The 20,354-nt window shown below is 54.8% G+C and overlaps 1 protein-coding gene, 2 non-coding genes and 2 pseudogenes across 3 annotated transcripts; all 5 read right to left on the bottom strand.

The window, feature by feature from the left end:
- Positions 1 to 89: 89 nt before the first annotated feature.
- LOC142791480 (U2 spliceosomal RNA) lies at positions 90 to 281 on the bottom strand. Its single transcript, XR_012890246.1, has one exon. It is a non-coding gene; the product is annotated as a U2 spliceosomal RNA (small nuclear RNA).
- Positions 282 to 2,614: 2,333 nt separating this feature from the next.
- On the bottom strand, positions 2,615 to 2,806 carry LOC142791455 (U2 spliceosomal RNA). The gene has a single exon (XR_012890236.1). It is a non-coding gene; the product is annotated as a U2 spliceosomal RNA (small nuclear RNA).
- Positions 2,807 to 5,138: 2,332 nt separating this feature from the next.
- Positions 5,139 to 5,313, bottom strand: LOC142791465 (U2 spliceosomal RNA; annotated as a pseudogene).
- An 8,144-nt stretch (positions 5,314 to 13,457) lies between these two features.
- LOC142791478 (U2 spliceosomal RNA) lies at positions 13,458 to 13,636 on the bottom strand (annotated as a pseudogene).
- LOC142791439 (uncharacterized) lies at positions 13,470 to 15,738 on the bottom strand. The gene has a single exon (XM_075885498.1). The coding sequence runs from the start codon at positions 15,130 to 15,132 to the stop codon at positions 13,849 to 13,851; it is 1,284 nt and encodes a 427-aa protein (XP_075741613.1). The 5' UTR covers positions 15,133 to 15,738; the 3' UTR covers positions 13,470 to 13,848.
- Positions 15,739 to 20,354: the final 4,616 nt, after the last annotated feature.

Below are 20,354 nucleotides of genomic sequence, written 5' to 3'. Positions count from 1 at the left end.
GACGCACCCACGCCGTTTACCCCGGTATCATGGGTAAATCCGAACACTCCTTCTATCATTGAATTTATTGTCGAACTCACCCCGCAGGGGGTGAGTGGGCCGATCCCGGAGGTAGTGCAATACCGGGCCAACCCGTGGCGGAGGTGAAGCAAGCTTCAAGCACTCCGCCGCATCACAAAAATAAGTTTAATATCTTGGATCCAAATAGGATCCGTATCAGATATTAAGCTGATAAGAACAGATACTACACTTTGATCTTAGCCAAAAGGCCGAGAAGCGATGCAATTCATTAGCACGTAATTAAAATCCATTCTTTCACACCTCGTACTTAGTTCTGGCCAAAAGCCGGGCAAACAGTAGCAAAGCAATTCCGACGTCCACCCATGCACAACCAGCATTGTGCACCGACAGCGGCAGCGCTGGCTTCACGGCATTGCTTTTATCCCCAGTCCGCTTGAAGTTTCTAGTTTCGCTTACAAACATGTTAAAACTGAAACCTTCTTTTTCCCAGAGGTCGAAGCCACGCGTGCTTGCTTGCATGCGTACTCTCTATGCGCCCATGACGTCACACCAAATGCTTGCCGGCGAACATTATCAGGCATGTCGCGAGGGATGCTACAGCACTTGTTTTAAAAACTGATGCATAGTGTACATGTCCAACTCGAGCACCAAAATCTAAAAGGAAAAAAAAAAAAAAATGACTGTGCAAAATGTGAATACGTCACCTATCCAACATGGCTTCTACGCCGGCTGCCCAAGCAACGCCTCTGCAACGACGCCCACAATCATCGGCAAAAAGGTGGTGCCTTTGGCTGCTTCAGCACGCACAACATATGCCTTGCAAGTTCCGACGTGGCGGAACACCGCACCGAGGTCGACGAAGGTCCTGCCGTGAAAGGCAGACCCGGGAATGCGTGCGAAACGTCTACCGCGTGGGTTGTGAAGCCGGTGAATGAAGGATCATGTGGCAGAGGGTGACGGAACGTGAGTGTGCGACTTGCCGCTGCGATGTCGTTCAAGCGTTCAACGGGCCGGCAGGTTCTGTCTGTCGTGGTCGAAAACGTCCGAGTTTTGCTGATTCCGAGGGGTAGGAGTGCTATGGTGGCGTGTACGAGGCGCTGGTGCGGCGCTCCGTCGATCGTGCCGGACGGACATGAGGCGGCCGAAGGCGGTCGTCAAGTGGTCGCGGAAATCAGTGGAGAAGTACTCGCCTGCGCTTTTCGTCGAAGACTCGCGACAGACGGTCTTCGGGAGACACGGGTGGTTGCACAAATGCGACCGTGCGTCAACGTGCAGCCATATTCGTGGATTATTTCGCCCCATTACGATAGCTTCGTCACTGCGCTCGCTGGTGTTGCTTGTTTTTGTTGACCTTCACTTGTGGCTCACACCCACTGTGGGGGATTGGCTGGTTTGTTGTTCTGCTTCTTCGACTTCTACATACTCGGCTTAGTGAAGCTGTGAGGAGTGACGAGTGGGTACGGAGGCAAAGCGCGCCCGGGGCGTGATCTCACGCGTCCTGGGGTCCACGTCGCTTCAGGTACGTGCGTGGTGCGTCCGTACGTCTAGTGCGCAATTTTCTTGGAACTTCCAGCAACTGGCAATTCCATTGAGGTGAGCGTGCGAGGATGTTCGTTGTAATTAACGAGAGCCAACGGTGGATGAGCTGGTATGAGATGGTGTTCAGAAATGAAGTGTTTGATCAACAAGGCGATGCCCGCCGTGGTGGTCTGATGGCCGTAAGGTACTCGGCTGCTGCCCCGCAGGTGGTGGGATCGAATCCCGGCCGCGGCGGCTGCATTTCCCTGTGCTCAGATTAGGGTGCACGTGAAAGAACCCCAGGTGGTCGAAATTTTCCCATAATCATATGGTGGTTTTGGGACGTCAAACCCCAAAGGTCAGTGGACATAGGAAAAGCACATCGGGGCTTTGCCGCTCCACCGTACAGCAGGTGTGTGCGGAGTGGGTCCTGTGGCGTTCTTTGCGATTTTAATTTGTGATGGGGAATAGTGTAGATGCGTAGACGTGGCGAGAGCACGCGTCTTCAGGTTCAGACGCCGCGTGAAGATGTGAAATAAAAATGCCTTCGCTTGCCACTGCAACTGTAAACAGAAACACCAACCAAACCCCATTTTCTAGAGGCTTTTTTTATTTTTCGTTGCGAAACGGGTGAATTCGAAAAGCGGAAATAGCTTGGCACATACATACACACTTCTACACACATACATACATACACATCGCACATGCATACACATCGTATACACACTTCTAGCTTTCCTCCGAAACAGTAATGATAATTTCCTCAATAGTTTTATTAATATGAGTAGGAATGTTGAAAAAAATAAGAAACTTGAGTATGTACGTGTGAACATAACAAAATAAAAGAGACCCTCCATATATGAAATACACACGGAAACATTTATTTTCCCAGAGCAATCGTAAGTGTAAACACAGCTAGCGCACTCCCTGCACGCGAATACCGCGTCAGCCGGGGCGCGGTATTCGGGGCACCGTCTCGGACACTCGACGCACCCACGCCGTTTACCCCGGTATCATGGGTAAATCCGAACACTCCTTCTATCATTGAATTTATTGTCGAACTCACCCCGCAGGGGGTGAGTGGGCCGATCCCGGAGGTAGTGCGATACCGGGCCAACCCGTGGCGGAGGTGAAGCAAGCTTCAAGCACTCCGCCGCATCACAAAAATAAGTTTAATATCTTGGATCCAAATAGGATCCGTATCAGATATTAAGCTGATAAGAACAGATACTACACTTTGATCTTAGCCAAAAGGCCGAGAAGCGATGCAATTCATTAGCACGTAATTAAAATCCATTCTTTCACACCTCGTACTTAGTTCTGGCCAAAAGCCGGGCAAACAGTAGCAAAGCAATTCCGACGTCCACCCATGCACAACCAGCATTGTGCACCGACAGCGGCAGCGCTGGCTTCACGGCATTGCTTTTATCCCCAGTCCGCTTGAAGTTTCTAGTTTCGCTTACAAACATGTTAAAACTGAAACCTTCTTTTTCCCAGAGGTCGAAGCCACGCGTGCTTGCTTGCATGCGTACTCTCTATGCGCCCATGACGTCACACCAAATGCTTGCCGGCGAACATTATCAGGCATGTCGCGAGGGATGCTACAGCACTTGTTTTAAAAACTGATGCATAGTGTACATGTCCAACTCGAGCACCAAAATCTAAAAGGAAAAAAAAAAAAAATGACTGTGCAAAATGTGAATACGTCACCTATCCAACATGGCTTCTACGCCGGCTGCCCAAGCAACGCCTCTGCAACGACGCCCACAATCATCGGCAAAAAGGTGGTGCCTTTGGCTGCTTCAGCACGCACAACATATGCCTTGCAAGTTCCGACGTGGCGGAACACCGCACCGAGGTCGACGAAGGTCCTGCCGTGAAAGGCAGACCCGGGAATGCGTGCGAAACGTCTACCGCGTGGGTTGTGAAGCCGGTGAATGAAGGATCATGTGGCAGAGGGTGACGGAACGTGAGTGTGCGACTTGCCGCTGCGATGTCGTTCAAGCGTTCAACGGGCCGGCAGGTTCTGTCTGTCGTGGTCGAAAACGTCCGAGTTTTGCTGATTCCGAGGGGTAGGAGTGCTATGGTGGCGTGTACGAGGCGCTGGTGCGGCGCTCCGTCGATCGTGCCGGACGGACATGAGGCGGCCGAAGGCGGTCGTCAAGTGGTCGCGGAAATCAGTGGAGAAGTACTCGCCTGCGCTTTTCGTCGAAGACTCGCGACAGACGGTCTTCGGGAGACACGGGTGGTTGCACAAATGCGACCGTGCGTCAACGTGCAGCCATATTCGTGGATTATTTCGCCCCATTACGATAGCTTCGTCACTGCGCTCGCTGGTGTTGCTTGTTTTTGTTGACCTTCACTTGTGGCTCACACCCACTGTGGGGGATTGGCTGGTTTGTTGTTCTGCTTCTTCGACTTCTACATACTCGGCTTAGTGAAGCTGTGAGGAGTGACGAGTGGGTACGGAGGCAAAGCGCGCCCGGGGCGTGATCTCACGCGTCCTGGGGTCCACGTCGCTTCAGGTACGTGCGTGGTGCGTCCGTACGTCTAGTGCGCAATTTTCTTGGAACTTCCAGCAACTGGCAATTCCATTGAGGTGAGCGTGCGAGGATGTTCGTTGTAATTAACGAGAGCCAACGGTGGATGAGCTGGTATGAGATGGTGTTCAGAAATGAAGTGTTTGATCAACAAGGCGATGCCCGCCGTGGTGGTCTGATGGCCGTAAGGTACTCGGCTGCTGCCCCGCAGGTGGTGGGATCGAATCCCGGCCGCGGCGGCTGCATTTCCCTGTGCTCAGATTAGGGTGCACGTGAAAGAACCCCAGGTGGTCGAAATTTTCCCATAATCATATGGTGGTTTTGGGACGTCAAACCCCAAAGGTCAGTGGACATAGGAAAAGCACATCGGGGCTTTGCCGCTCCACCGTACAGCAGGTGTGTGCGGAGTGGGTCCTGTGGCGTTCTTTGCGATTTTAATTTGTGATGGGGAATAGTGTAGATGCGTAGACGTGGCGAGAGCACGCGTCTTCAGGTTCAGACGCCGCGTGAAGATGTGAAATAAAAATGCCTTCGCTTGCCACTGCAACTGTAAACAGAAACACCAACCAAACCCCATTTTCTAGAGGCTTTTTTTATTTTTCGTTGCGAAACGGGTGAATTCGAAAAGCGGAAATAGCTTGGCACATACATACACACTTCTACACACATACATACATACACATCGCACATGCATACACATCGTATACACACTTCTAGCTTTCCTCCGAAACAGTAATGATAATTTCCTCAATAGTTTTATTAATATGAGTAGGAATGTTGAAAAAAATAAGAAACTTGAGTATGTACGTGTGAACATAACAAAATAAAAGAGACCCTCCATATATGAAATACACACGGAAACATTTATTTTCCCAGAGCAATCGTAAGTGTAAACACAGCTAGCGCACTCCCTGCACGCGAATACCGCGTCAGCCGGGGCGCGGTATTCGGGGCACCGTCTCGGACACTCGACGCACCCACGCCGTTTACCCCGGTATCATGGGTAAATCCGAACACTCCTTCTATCATTGAATTTATTGTCGAACTCACCCCGCAGGGGGTGAGTGGGCCGATCCCGGAGGTAGTGCAATACCGGGCCAACCCGTGGCGGAGGTGAAGCAAGCTTCAAGCACTCCGCCGCATCACAAAAATAAGTTTAATATCTTGGATCCAAATAGGATCCGTATCAGATATTAAGCTGATAAGAACAGATACTACATCAAAGAGAAGTTTATTCACTTCCAACTGAGTAAACAATCACATCATTATACGTACACAATACGCAGCCATATTTTGGCCGGATACAGTTCAAAAGGGGCGTAAATAAATACACATTCATTGACGTAAGAGACAAAACGCTTGATGAACTATATACACTATGTACAAACTTGCTATGCGCACATGCTTCTGTACGCCTGAATAAGCACTACACACACCACATATATACATGAATGGAACACACTAAGATATTTACATATTTACAGCGTTGCTTTCCCTTAGCTCTTGTAACAAAGAATTGAGGAAGAAAAGGAGGGGGGGGGGGGTTAATGGCTTATCAGGGGGGCGTGAAGCTTGCCCTCTCTTACAAAAAAGAATTTGGTATGCCAGCGTCGGAGGAAGCACTCCTCGCCGCTGGCCTCGAGTTCGCCCGATAGGTGAGCCCATAACAGCCGCCTTATGCGCGAGACGGTCGGGAACGCGGCTCGCACAGGCTTCCTGCGCGCCTCTGCTAATGAGCGCCTTTGCCAGATAGCCAGCAATGTGTAAACAAGCACCAGTTGGGCAAAGGCACCCTTGTTGCGCTTGTGGTAAGGAGGGGGCCGGATACCAAAGGAATGGGCTACCATCCGCCACACGGGTTTCACCGAGATACACTGAAAAAGCGCGTGATCCTGCGTTTCCACTGCGCGGCAGTTAGGGCAGCGTGCATCTGGGACAATTCCAAATTTGTTGAGGCGTTCTCTGGTGGGGAGCACAGCCCAGGCCTTTTTCACCAGAAAGTCGTGTGCATCACGGGGGGTGCCGCAGCGAAGCGAGTTCAGTTCGCGCCTCGCGCGCTCAGCGCGTTTCCGGTCCGAGTCGCTCAACTGTTCCAGCGTGATAGCTTCGACGATGCGCGCTGGCGGGTCCTCGTCCACGTCGCCGTCAGGCACTTCTTTTTGCAACATGCGCCACGTCGCAGATGCCGTTTTATAGAAGGGCGCAGGCTCCTCCGCAAAGGGTCCGGTGTGACGGCCTGCATCCAACCAGTCATGCCTCACTCCGCTCCAGTACAGTAGTAAGTTGCGACCCAAGTAATCGCTCGCGCGCACGAGCATGCGGGCGGTTTTCAGGGCCAGGACCCTACTTACGGTCAGAACATGCGGGAGACCGAGACCCCCTTCAGACGTTGCCAGTTGCAGCATGTTTTGTTTCACCGGTGGCGGTTTCCCGTCCCACATGTATGCGTTTATGAGCTTAGACAGCTGGCTTACTGCTCTTGCGGGCATCACCGCCACTCGGCTCGCATGCGAGGCTAGGGCGCAAATGCTTGTCTTGACCGCTACGGCTTTCTCTCTAAGCGTCAGGCCTCGCAGGTCTGCGCGCTCTGACACTTGTTCAGCCCTTTCGAGGACTCGGGACCACGTCGAGGCCGCAACTCCTTCACAGGAAAAGTATATACCAAGGACCTTCACTGTGCTCACCGCCTCGTAGTTGCCGATCGCGTGCGCCGGGAAATGGCCGAATAGGAGTGCCTTGCACTTTCCCTCGTTCAACTGCGCTCCTGATGCGAGGGCGTAGGATGCAAAGACCTGGCGAAAACGGTCGAGGCTACTAGGGTCCCTGACAAAAAGGGAGATGTCGTCGGCGTACGCGAGCACTTTCAAGTCCGCTGATCCTGTGAGGGGGAGGCCTCGGATGTGCGCATCGCTGGCAAGAGACGAGAGTAGCGGCTCTATCGAGAGTACAAAGAGGGTCGGGCCGAGTGGGCACCCCTGCCTTATCCCTCTTGTGTATTGGAAGGTAGCTGTCGTGGAGCCATTTACCACTACGTGGCATCTGAGATCAGAGTACAGGAGCTCGATCACTTGTACAAAACCTGGCGGGAGGCCGAACTCTCGAAGCGTTTCGAACAGGTAAGTGTGCCTAACTCTGTCGAAAGCTTTTGCTTGATCGAGGGAAAGAAAGGCTCCCGTGACTCTTTTCTCAGATGCGTATTGAAAGACGTCTCTTGTGACAGTCAGATTGGCAAACATTGACCTGCCCGGGACTGCGCAGGCCTGATGCGGACCAATGATGTCTGGCAAAAAGGACTTAAGCCGACTGTTTAGAATTGAAGCGACGATCTTATAGTCGACGTTGAGCAGCGTGATTGGACGCCACGACGACGGCGTGTTCCGCGGTGCACCCTCTTTCAGAATAAGGACTACGCGCCCCATGCCAAAAGAGGCAGGTTTCGCGTGTCCTTCAAGGACCGTGTTGACGACTGCCAGGAGCGGTTCCTTCAGGGTCTCAAAAAAAGTGGCATAGAAGCCCGCGGTGAGGCCGTCCGCGCCGGGGGCCGAGTTCGGTGGCATTTGCTCGATCGCGGCCCTCAACTCCTCTAACGTGGCTGCGCCACACATGGTCGAGCCCTGATCTTCTTCCAGGCACTTTAGGGATTTGTACAACTCCGACAGGCACGCTGGCACCGAGAGGGTCGTCGTGGGGTCCGGCTCGCGGAACGCTGACTCAAAGTGCTGCAAGAAAGTCGCCTCGATCTCGGTCGGGTCCTTCGTGAGCGTACCGTCGGGGCGCATGACTTCCACTATGCGTACCGAGCCGTTTCCGCGTACTTCGCGCGGGGCGGCCTCTGACTGTTCATCGGAGGCGGCCCGAGTCGCACATCTTTCGCCGTTAGCCGCCCGAAGTAGTCTTTCGTACTGCACCTTAAGGGAGGAGAGGTAATCTCGTGTACAGGTGGTGAGGATGTCCGCACTCTGAATGATACGCATTCTGCGCAGTATCTCATTCATCTCGGACGTCATGCGCTTTCTTCTTTCACTACCTTCTTCTTGGAGAAGAGCCTTCCATGCCGCCTTGAGGTCGTCCCAGGTAGTCGGTGTTATGCGGGAGGTCGCTCTGATCGAGGCCTCTATGCGTGCCTGGATCTGTGGAACGGACACTGGATCCTTCAGTAGTGCCGAATCCAGGCGCCACGACATATCATTCGATTTGGGGCCAGGCTTTGCACGGACTGTGGTTAACAGTGGCGCGTGGTCAGAGAGACGAGTCAAAGCAGATGGTAGCGGGAGCACCTCACACGCTGCTAGGGAGGGCAGTAGGAACTCTGGTAAGTAGGCACGGTCGAGCCGGCTAGCGGTGGCCTTTGACACTCGGGTGGGGCCGAAATCGTCGTCGTGGAGGACGACCCATGCGTCGGAAAGTCGCAGGCAGCGGAGCACCCTGATGAGTTCTTTTGCGTGGTAGGCTGAGCCACCGCGACCCGGTCCCCGGATATCCCTCGTAGCGTCTACCACACAGTTGAAGTCTCCCAGGACCACATGCGGGAGGGGGGCTAGCAGGAACTCTCCAAGCTCCCTGAAGAAGGGATTGGTCTCCGATCTCGTGACAGGCGCGTACACGTTGACGAACCGGACTTTCTGCCCATCGATGAAAATATCGACTATCAACGTGCGGCCATCGGCCCCGAACGCGCAATGAGCCTTTTGTCTAAACCTCCCGGAGACAAAGACGACCCCGACCCCGCAGGACTTAGCCCTCGTCAAGGAAAAAAAAGCTTCGACCTGGCACAGGCTACGGAAGTGCGCGACGTCGAGGGGGGAACGGAAATTCGCCTCCTGGACGAACAGCAGGTCAATATCTTGGGAGCGGGCAAACGAAATGACCGCGGTTTGCTTCGTTTTGTCGCGGAGTCCGCGCACATTCCAGGTAGCGAAGCGGAGTTGGTCAGTCATTCGAGGGAACTAGAGGGCGAGCGGGGGGGGGGGGGGGGGGGGGGGGGGGGCATCAGTGTGCGGGAGGTGGAGCGCTCAGCGAGGGGGGAACAGCAAACGGCGCGCTCGCCTGTGCTGCCATCTGTGGCTAGGTAAACAAAACGCCTCGCTGGCTTTACGCCTGCGCTGCCATCTGTTGCGAGGTAATCAAAACGCCTCGCTGGCTTTAGGGGGCGGTTCCCCTTTGCCGGCGGTGCTCTGGGCTAGCTTCTGCGTCTTCGCCCTCGGGGGGGCGTCACTGTCACTGCTCCTGGCGTCCGGCCCGGTTCGCCGCTGCCGCGCCTCTCTGCTTGTGGCTCTCCCCCTCGGATCCTTCTTATCATCCTCTCCTTGCCGTCGGCGCGAGCGAGAGCGTGCCCGCTCATCACGGCCTGGCGCTGGCTGTGACGCAAGCGGGTCCGGTTTACGACTCAAGTGGGGCGGCGCGTGATCAAGGGGGAGCCGGGAGGTGGGCGGCAGGTTTGATTGAGCGCCGTGGCGGTGGCGGTCATCCGGAAGCTCGTAGTACCCGCGGCTCACGATGGGCAGGTCGTCTCGTGTGGGGTCTTTAATGCCGTCATCTAAGTCCTGAGCGGACACTGGGGCGAGCATATTCACCGGCGCTTTTGAGATGGAGAGGGGAAGCTCATCCCTGTCAGTTGTTGCGGCAGTGTCTGAAGTGCTGTGACAGCCATCCTGGCCCGACAGGGGGGCGGACGGTGTAGAAGGAGCCGAGGGTGTCGAGACGGTTTCGAGGTCACTCGACTCTGTTTCTGATGACGTGGCGGCGGTGTCGTCATTCCTCTCGGGCCTCTCTTCCTCGTTGGCGGGTGAATTTGTCACAGGGACACTTGCGAGCAAGCTACTGTCCGTATCATGGTCTCGGCTGGGGGAAGCTGTCGGCGGCGTGCGAGCCGCGGTCCTGGGCGTCAAGACTTGCATGCGCGAGTGGAGTACGCCTGGCCTGGGTGCTGAGGGGCCGCTCGACTGCGCTAAGTTCGGCTCAAGGTTTGTCACTGAGGGGAAACCGCGTGCGGCGGACGCGTAGGTGCGCCTCCTAAAACAATCTCTCGTCCCGTGTTGCCCCCCACAACGCTTGCATTCGGCTGAGCAGCCCTCAGTGTCGTGCCCGAAAATTCCACATCGTTTGCAGTAAGGTGCGGAGCACGCGGTCGCCATATGGCCCACCTCGCTGCATCGTGCGCACACCCGCCTCATGCCTCGGTATTCGAACATGACACGGTGCCCCGCAATGGTCGCAAAGTTGGGCACCGGTTTGCTCATTTCGATTTTAACGACCCTGACGCCGTTTAACTTATTTTGACGGGAGGCCACAGTAGCAAACGAAATGCCCCGCACCTTACCATACTGCGCCAGGGCGTTGCCAAGTATCTCGTCGGGCATATAGGCTGGGTACCGGTAGGCGTTTACATACGTGACCGGCGGCCCTACGGCCTCAACCGGTACGCTTATGCCATTCACCCGGAAACCCTCAGCCACCATTAACTTAGTTGCCTGACTGGCGTTACGGGTGCATACGAGAAACTTGGCACCGCCCATATGCTGCAACACGAACACACTATCATCGCCTGCAACTACTTCGACTGCATCGATCAAGTCATCAAGAGAAACGTCGCCATCCGGCGCCGTAAACAGGAAACAGTTTTCTCTCACAGGTAAATCGGATGTGGCCGCCATTCTGAGGGCGTTGTCGCCGGTGGAAGGGGGCGTGACTGGTGGAAACTTGTGTCGTGCAGGCGCGCTGCACACTGGTAGTAGCGGCTCAGCCGAGGCGGGCGCCGCGCAGGATCAGGAGGCGGCCGGTAGGCAGCAGGGGGGCTCCGGGACGGCGGGCGTGGACCGGGGACCTTGCTCCTTCCGGCATGGAACAGGCGGGCACCGGGCGGGAAGGCCCGAAACCCAGGGGCAGCGGTCGCACGTCGGAGACGGCAACGCCACGCAGGCTATTCTTGGAGGCTTGAACCCCGGGGATGACGTCAGCGTGACGTGACCCCGGGTCCGACGTAGTGACTCGCGCGAGGCAACTGCTTACACGACCCTTGATCTTAGCCAAAAGGCCGAGAAGCGATGCAATTCATTAGCACGTAATTAAAATCCATTCTTTCACACCTCGTACTTAGTTCTGGCCAAAAGCCGGGCAAACAGTAGCAAAGCAATTCCGACGTCCACCCATGCACAACCAGCATTGTGCACCGACAGCGGCAGCGCTGGCTTCACGGCATTGCTTTTATCCCCAGTCCGCTTGAAGTTTCTAGTTTCGCTTACAAACATGTTAAAACTGAAACCTTCTTTTTCCCAGAGGTCGAAGCCACGCGTGCTTGCTTGCATGCGTACTCTCTATGCGCCCATGACGTCACACCAAATGCTTGCCGGCGAACATTATCAGGCATGTCGCGAGGGATGCTACAGCACTTGTTTTAAAAACTGATGCATAGTGTACATGTCCAACTCGAGCACCAAAATCTAAAAGGAAAAAAAAAAAAAAATGACTGTGCAAAATGTGAATACGTCACCTATCCAACATGGCTTCTACGCCGGCTGCCCAAGCAACGCCTCTGCAACGACGCCCACAATCATCGGCAAAAAGGTGGTGCCTTTGGCTGCTTCAGCACGCACAACATATGCCTTGCAAGTTCCGACGTGGCGGAACACCGCACCGAGGTCGACGAAGGTCCTGCCGTGAAAGGCAGACCCGGGAATGCGTGCGAAACGTCTACCGCGTGGGTTGTGAAGCCGGTGAATGAAGGATCATGTGGCAGAGGGTGACGGAACGTGAGTGTGCGACTTGCCGCTGCGATGTCGTTCAAGCGTTCAACGGGCCGGCAGGTTCTGTCTGTCGTGGTCGAAAACGTCCGAGTTTTGCTGATTCCGAGGGGTAGGAGTGCTATGGTGGCGTGTACGAGGCGCTGGTGCGGCGCTCCGTCGATCGTGCCGGACGGACATGAGGCGGCCGAAGGCGGTCGTCAAGTGGTCGCGGAAATCAGTGGAGAAGTACTCGCCTGCGCTTTTCGTCGAAGACTCGCGACAGACGGTCTTCGGGAGACACGGGTGGTTGCACAAATGCGACCGTGCGTCAACGTGCAGCCATATTCGTGGATTATTTCGCCCCATTACGATAGCTTCGTCACTGCGCTCGCTGGTGTTGCTTGTTTTTGTTGACCTTCACTTGTGGCTCACACCCACTGTGGGGGATTGGCTGGTTTGTTGTTCTGCTTCTTCGACTTCTACATACTCGGCTTAGTGAAGCTGTGAGGAGTGACGAGTGGGTACGGAGGCAAAGCGCGCCCGGGGCGTGATCTCACGCGTCCTGGGGTCCACGTCGCTTCAGGTACGTGCGTGGTGCGTCCGTACGTCTAGTGCGCAATTTTCTTGGAACTTCCAGCAACTGGCAATTCCATTGAGGTGAGCGTGCGAGGATGTTCGTTGTAATTAACGAGAGCCAACGGTGGATGAGCTGGTATGAGATGGTGTTCAGAAATGAAGTGTTTGATCAACAAGGCGATGCCCGCCGTGGTGGTCTGATGGCCGTAAGGTACTCGGCTGCTGCCCCGCAGGTGGTGGGATCGAATCCCGGCCGCGGCGGCTGCATTTCCCTGTGCTCAGATTAGGGTGCACGTGAAAGAACCCCAGGTGGTCGAAATTTTCCCATAATCATATGGTGGTTTTGGGACGTCAAACCCCAAAGGTCAGTGGACATAGGAAAAGCACATCGGGGCTTTGCCGCTCCACCGTACAGCAGGTGTGTGCGGAGTGGGTCCTGTGGCGTTCTTTGCGATTTTAATTTGTGATGGGGAATAGTGTAGATGCGTAGACGTGGCGAGAGCACGCGTCTTCAGGTTCAGACGCCGCGTGAAGATGTGAAATAAAAATGCCTTCGCTTGCCACTGCAACTGTAAACAGAAACACCAACCAAACCCCATTTTCTAGAGGCTTTTTTTATTTTTCGTTGCGAAACGGGTGAATTCGAAAAGCGGAAATAGCTTGGCACATACATACACACTTCTACACACATACATACATACACATCGCACATGCATACACATCGTATACACACTTCTAGCTTTCCTCCGAAACAGTAATGATAATTTCCTCAATAGTTTTATTAATATGAGTAGGAATGTTGAAAAAAATAAGAAACTTGAGTATGTACGTGTGAACATAACAAAATAAAAGAGACCCTCCATATATGAAATACACACGGAAACATTTATTTTCCCAGAGCAATCGTAAGTGTAAACACAGCTAGCGCACTCCCTGCACGCGAATACCGCGTCAGCCGGGGCGCGGTATTCGGGGCACCGTCTCGGACACTCGACGCACCCACGCCGTTTACCCCGGTATCATGGGTAAATCCGAACACTCCTTCTATCATTGAATTTATTGTCGAACTCACCCCGCAGGGGGTGAGTGGGCCGATCCCGGAGGTAGTGCAATACCGGGCCAACCCGTGGCGGAGGTGAAGCAAGCTTCAAGCACTCCGCCGCATCACAAAAATAAGTTTAATATCTTGGATCCAAATAGGATCCGTATCAGATATTAAGCTGATAAGAACAGAGGTTTTCAAAAATGTTAGGAACATTTCTGACCGAAAAGGAAAAACTTGTTCTCATTTTTTGTTCCTTCAACCAGAAAGGAAGAAGGTGGTGTATCGTGAACTGTGTATAGAGAAGGTGAAAATAGGAAATAGCAGGGGAGAAAAAGTGAAAGGGGCGTGTGTCGTGTAGTATCACCTCTTATTTTTGCGATGTCTTTGGGAGGGTGACTTTGTCAGCACGTGGCCCAGCGAGTGACAGTCACTTTATGGCCACGTGTGCGCAGTACACTTCCCGAGAAGCTGCAATGGTCTCGCTCACTGCAAGCTTCTTAAGTAACCGGAGATATCTCCGGCTGCAGAGTTTTTTAAAAACTCTGTCATTTGCCGGGTCCCAGGAGCCAAGCATGCCGACGACGACTGCTTCGATCGTGACTCTCTGGTAGCGGCGGAGCAAGAAGTCCCGAACTGGTTCGTATTTTCGTTCCTTTTCCAGTCGGGCTGCCTCGAGTGCTTTGAGCCGGTTGTCAAAGGGGCAGGTCACGTCCACGATGATCGCCTCTTCCCCCCTGGCGAGAACGAGGTCGGGGCGAAGGTTGGTGGTACCAACCGCTCTGTTCTCATGCGTGACCGTGAACTTCTTGCTGGCGGCTTGTTTCACCCTCGCCACAATCTTGTTGTGACGACTGGTGTAGGCCATGCTGTGGCGCATGCAGTGACCCAGGACGTGTGGCAGCGTTTCCACTGCGTAACCGCACACACGGCACCGTTTGTCGGCGGAGGTGGTCCATGGGTTGGCTCCATTCACAGGTAGGAGGTTCAGGCGTGCCCTGTGAATGAAGCGCCAGTCGCAAAAGCGGGTGAATTTGCCGGAGCGCATGAAGTGGGAGCTGCTCGGGTCTGCGGCGACGCATTCCATTGCCTTCCCTTGATTGGGCATTTCTTGAAGGAAGCGATCGCGTGCCCGCATCATTCGGAAGCGCAGCGTTTTCACCACTTTTCGTCGTTTCTTTGACGTGAGAGTTTCCTCTCCGTCACACGTGATGCTGGTCCCCCCGTCCTCGAAAATTTCCCAGGTGACGTGTAGCCTGCGGGAAGCCTTCCGAGCCTCGGTCCAGACGGACTGCAGTTGTGTCGGCCGTGCCTGGAAAATGCCCTCCGTTTCGCCGCTGAGGTAGCAGGCGAGCTCCTCGTTGGTGGCCTGCCTGCGAATGCGCTTGGAGACAATTTTGGTTAGCGCTTCGAAGGCAAGTTCCCGGACCTCGAGATCGGCTGAGGTCAGAAGCTTGAAGGCGTTGTCCACGCGGCAGGCGTCACTTGTGTCTGCGGCGAGGGGGATTCCAGCTGCTCCGGCCGCTGCGCTGCCGTAGAGGTAGTTGTTTGCAGCGTTACCTGGAAGATAAAGAGTTTTCTTTATCAGGGGCCGGAGTGCGTCGTCTAGGCGGGCCCATTCCGCCTTGCCCACTTGTCCGCACCGCATGGCGAAGTTGAGTGCTGGAAAGACAAAAGTTTTCAGTGCATCAATTCGCTGCCATGGGGCAAGCATGGACTCGAGCAGGGTGCGGCCGACGGAGATCGCCTCATCGACCTTAGAGCGGTCTTGGAGAAGGCTGAACCCGACGGGGCGTCCTAGAAAAGATTGACTCTCGTAGTCACTGATGCGAGGGATCTCTTCTCCGTCGACGAAGAATTTCGTGTCCCTAGTGCCTACGGGAGTCCTACCAGAGAGGTGCAGGCTTCTGCACTTCTTGGGGTTCAGCCGAAGTCCCAGCTGGCCCGCGAGAGCCGCCACGACGTTGATGCGGTCCTGCAGTTTCTTGGGGCTGTCCGCCAAGGGGGTCAAATCATCGGCGTAAGCCAGCACATTGTGCTGCCTCTCACCTCCTTGGACCGCCCGAATGACTGGATCGAGCACCAAGTTGAAGAGCAGGCCGCTCAGTGGGCAGCCCTGTCTAATTCCGGCGGAGATTGTGACTGGGGCCGTTGTCCCAGCTTCGGCGACAATCCGGGTGGCGTTGTCTCGGTAGAGGTCTGCGATGATTGCGCAGAAGTCCTCTCCTGCACCTGCACCACGAAGAGAATCGATTAGTGCGTTGTGCGGAACTGAGCCAAATGCGTTGGCGAAGTCGAGAAAGGCCACGCAAAGGTCACCACCGCCGGCCCGCGCGGCGTCCAGGCGCTCCTGCAGCACGAAGTTGTGTTCAAACACGCCGTCGTGCGGCAGGAACCCCTTCTGACACCTCGAGAGCACGTCATGGTCACACACCCACTGCTGCATGCGGGAAGCTAGGCAACCCGCATACAGCTTGGAGATGGTGTTCCCAAGGGCAATGGGTCTCCAATTCGTGACCTCACTCGGATCACCCTTCTTGTGGATGAGGATGGTCCTCGTTTCCTTCCAGGCGTCGGGCACTTGCTTGTACTGGAGGCACACGTTGAATGCTGCGGAGAGAAAGAGACCTTCAGGATCATGTTCTTTCCAATGGCGGTAGGTGATCCTGTCACTGCCGGGGGCCGTGTTTTCGCATCTGCGAAGACGGGCCGCCACCTCGTCGCTGGTGAATCGGGCGAGGCAGATCTCTGTCATGTCGTCCGGGCGAGCCTTGTTAAGGAGCAGGTGGGTGTTCCCTTCCTTCGGTGCCCATGTTTCAGCAAAGTGTTGCTCCAGTCTGTCCAGCGGAATCTCGCAGAGTTTGGTTTCGCCCTGTACGATGATACGAACAGCCCGACGGCGGTTGCGACGATACAGGCTCTGTATCTGCTGGGCGTTGTTCGGGTTGGTCGGGACGCGGGGTTTCCCACCGGCAGGGTTGTCTGGAATTTTCGCCTCCTTCCTCACCGCCGATACGGCCTCCTCCAGGATGGAGAGGAAGTCGTCCCAGCGCTCAGCAGTGGCTGGCTCCCGAAGCAGTTGCCGGATTCGCTGGCTGTGTTCTGCGAGTACGCTTGTGTCGTCGATTGGCCCGGAGAGGGTGATCTCGCCGGGGTTCACTGTCTGCGGGGCGGGGTCCTGTGATTCGCCGCCTGCGTCGTCTATCGAAAGTCCCTCGGATGATGCTGGATGTGTGGGGGAGTCGACGCTGTGGGTGATACTCCTGGCTGATGGACTTGCTTGAGGGTCCTCCTGTGTTGTTGCCAAGCTTTGTTGTGGTGCTCCTTGCTGGCTGGTCCTCTGAGTAGCGCGGGCTGTGTCTGGATCCTGCTGGAGACGGGACGAAAACCGTGACCCTTCTGCTGGTGACTCCTCCTCGCTGGTTGCTGATGGAATTGTCGCATCCCTGGAGCTCTGGCTTGGAGAGCAAGCTGTGCTGCCTAAGAGAGGAGGGAGAGGGGTAAGGGCCCGGTCCGGTGATGGTGGCCGGGAACGCCGTGGGTTGTCGTGGTCCGTGTCGCTGTGCGGTGACTCATGTTGCCTGAGACTCGGCGTGATGGAGGATGCATTTCCAACCTGTGAGAACAGAGAGGCACATGAAGACCTGCTCCTCGCGGTGGCGGCCTCGCTAGGCGTGGGCGATGGGGTGCCCGTAGTTGCCGAAACCCGGTCAGGGATTTCCTGCAAGTCACCTAGAAGGGGGGAGGAAGGTGTGAGTGCCAGCTCTGTTGGTGCTGGAGAGTCCGGCGTTGCGCTCAGTGTCGTGCTGTCCTCGCTTGGTGATGATCCCGTTGACGTCGTTGAGTTGGAGCTCTGTGACGATCGAAGGGTCATTGTCCGTGTGGCTTGGTTGCCGGCAGCAGCGCGGGGGGGTCGGCCAGTCGGAGTTGCAGTAGGTGCCGCCCTCGAAGTCCTTGAAGTCGTTGGTCCCTCGTTCATGTGCTGTGCTTCCTGTCTTTTGTGTTTGCGCATGTGGTTGTCCAGTCCCTTCCTTGTTGTCATGGTGGCAGGGCATTGTGGACACTTGTGCCTGTTGAGGTCGAGGGGCGACAGCTCGTGTCTACCTCTTGCGATGCAGGAGTGGAGTGTGGGATGCAGCCCAAGGCCGGTCGTGGAGCATAGGGTACAGGTGTATGCCACCTTTACTTTGAGCTCATGCTCGTCTAGTAGATGCCGCACCAAGCTTTGTCGCCTGCTTGTCCAGCTGATCCCGGAGTACCGTACCCCACATTTGTCTATGGGGCAGGTGAAGCTGTGTGGGATTGGGAAAAAGACATCAAGGGTCTGTCCCTCCTTGCCTAGCTGGGGTTGGTTTTGGGCATCTCGCGGCCTCGGTGCAGTGGGCGTCCCGGTCTCCCCTGTATTCGGGGGACCTACCTCCTCGGACATCACCTACTGGTGGGCGAACACTTCTAAAGAAAACAGGATTATCACGGTAGGATGTACATCATTGTGAGAACACTTAGGCATCTTGAGAAAAAACACTTCAATAAAAGACGGCACTGTACACTTGAATGAGAAGTAGAAAGATGGAGAGGAGATAGAGAAAGAAGAGAAGGAAAAAAAAAAAAGGTGGGGGTGGGGGGTGATCGTCAACCCATGTTTAAGTGTAGCTGGCGACCTAAGACAAAGGGGAAGAAAAGGAGGGAGTGTGTGACCTCCTCCCCCTAGTCGGGGGAGAAGAGAGAAGAGGGGTGCGCTCGCCGAGAGAGGAAGAGGAAGAAAAAGAAAATGAAGAGAAAGAAAAAAAAAAAAAACCACGGCGTGCGCACCAGTGAGAGTCGCGGGCTACCCGCTACATGGTGAGTGCAGCTGGCAGCCCCAAGAAGGCAGAGAGAGTACTGACCGCCTCAGCAGAGAGGAGGGTACCAGAAGGAATTAGTAAAGAAGACAGAGGAAAGAGAGCGAGTGAGAGAAGAGAAAAAAAAAAGGGAAGGCAGGAGAACCCGGTTGAGCGTGCCCTCTACTGACACGTGTCAGCAGCGGCGCTTCCGGGAAAAAAAAAAAAAAAAGGAGCGTGCAAGAGTAGAGAGAAAGTCGCCTGGCTACATTGTTAGTGTAGCTGGCAGTGGGAGCGGGAGGGGAGCCTTAGCGCGGGCCACGTGGACGGAAAGTAGAAGAGAGGAGAGAAGAAAAAAGAAAAAAAAAAGAGAGAGAAAAGTGAAGAAAGAGGAGAGAGCGGAGGCGCTGCTTCCACGTGGTCACCAGCGGCGCTCGCTGGTGTCCAGAGTAGAGGCGCGCTCCGAAAGAAAGAAAAAAAAAAGAGCGTGCAAGGAAGGCTTGCGCTATCTTACATCACTTGGGCAGATGATGCAAGGGCCGCTGAGCCAACTAATACACAAGAAAAAGGGTGCTTTTCAGACGGGAAGCTGCCGGCAAGGCCGGTTGGAGCAGCCCGTCTCGCCGAGCACGAGAACCCACCCCCCCAAAGGGGGGCGGAAAAGACAGGCAAAAAAGAAGTGTTTTAAAGAACTAGCATCTCACCAATGACCAGAGCCAGAAATCCAGGGCAGCAGGAACCAAGTGTCAGCAGGGGGGTCCAAGAATCCGCAGGCAGTCGTTGCTGGTCGCTCGAACAAGCTAAGAAGGCATGCACACAACAACAACACAAGAAGAGACAGAGAAAGACACCGCACTAACCGGGCGGGTGGTCGATTGCTTCTACAAAGAGCAGGAGTAGGATGGACAAGCCAACACTACACTTTGATCTTAGCCAAAAGGCCGAGAAGCGATGCAATTCATTAGCACGTAATTAAAATCCATTCTTTCACACCTCGTACTTAGTTCTGGCCAAAAGCCGGGCAAACAGTAGCAAAGCAATTCCGACGTCCACCCATGCACAACCAGCATTGTGCACCGACAGCGGCAGCGCTGGCTTCACGGCATTGCTTTTATCCCCAGTCCGCTTGAAGTTTCTAGTTTCGCTTACAAACATGTTAAAACTGAAACCTTCTTTTTCCCAGAGGTCGAAGCCACGCGTGCTTGCTTGCATGCGTACTCTCTATGCGCCCATGACGTCACACCAAATGCTTGCCGGCGAACATTATCAGGCATGTCGCGAGGGATGCTACAGCACTTGTTTTAAAAACTGATGCATAGTGTACATGTCCAACTCGAGCACCAAAATCTAAAAGGAAAAAAAAAAAAAATGACTGTGCAAAATGTGAATACGTCACCTATCCAACATGGCTTCTACGCCGGCTGCCCAAGCAACGCCTCTGCAACGACGCCCACAATCATCGGCAAAAAGGTGGTGCCTTTGGCTGCTTCAGCACGCACAACATATGCCTTGCAAGTTCCGACGTGGCGGAACACCGCACCGAGGTCGACGAAGGTCCTGCCGTGAAAGGCAGACCCGGGAATGCGTGCGAAACGTCTACCGCGTGGGTTGTGAAGCCGGTGAATGAAGGATCATGTGGCAGAGGGTGACGGAACGTGAGTGTGCGACTTGCCGCTGCGATGTCGTTCAAGCGTTCAACGGGCCGGCAGGTTCTGTCTGTCGTGGTCGAAAACGTCCGAGTTTTGCTGATTCCGAGGGGTAGGAGTGCTATGGTGGCGTGTACGAGGCGCTGGTGCGGCGCTCCGTCGATCGTGCCGGACGGACATGAGGCGGCCGAAGGCGGTCGTCAAGTGGTCGCGGAAATCAGTGGAGAAGTACTCGCCTGCGCTTTTCGTCGAAGACTCGCGACAGACGGTCTTCGGGAGACACGGGTGGTTGCACAAATGCGACCGTGCGTCAACGTGCAGCCATATTCGTGGATTATTTCGCCCCATTACGATAGCTTCGTCACTGCGCTCGCTGGTGTTGCTTGTTTTTGTTGACCTTCACTTGTGGCTCACACCCACTGTGGGGGATTGGCTGGTTTGTTGTTCTGCTTCTTCGACTTCTACATACT

The sequence above is a fragment of the Rhipicephalus microplus genome, unplaced genomic scaffold (genome assembly GCF_043290135.1).
Source record: "Rhipicephalus microplus isolate Deutch F79 unplaced genomic scaffold, USDA_Rmic scaffold_168, whole genome shotgun sequence".
Classification (NCBI taxonomy): Eukaryota; Metazoa; Arthropoda; class Arachnida; order Ixodida; family Ixodidae; genus Rhipicephalus; species Rhipicephalus microplus.
Note: the sequence above shows the minus strand (reverse complement) of the source record. Positions and strands in the feature narration are given on the sequence as shown.

Bases quoted from the DNA above. Each gene is read 5' to 3' on its own strand.
- LOC142791439 (XM_075885498.1), bottom strand. From the start codon at position 15,132: ATGCTTGCCCCATGGCAGCGAATTGATGCACTGAAAACTTTTGTCTTT.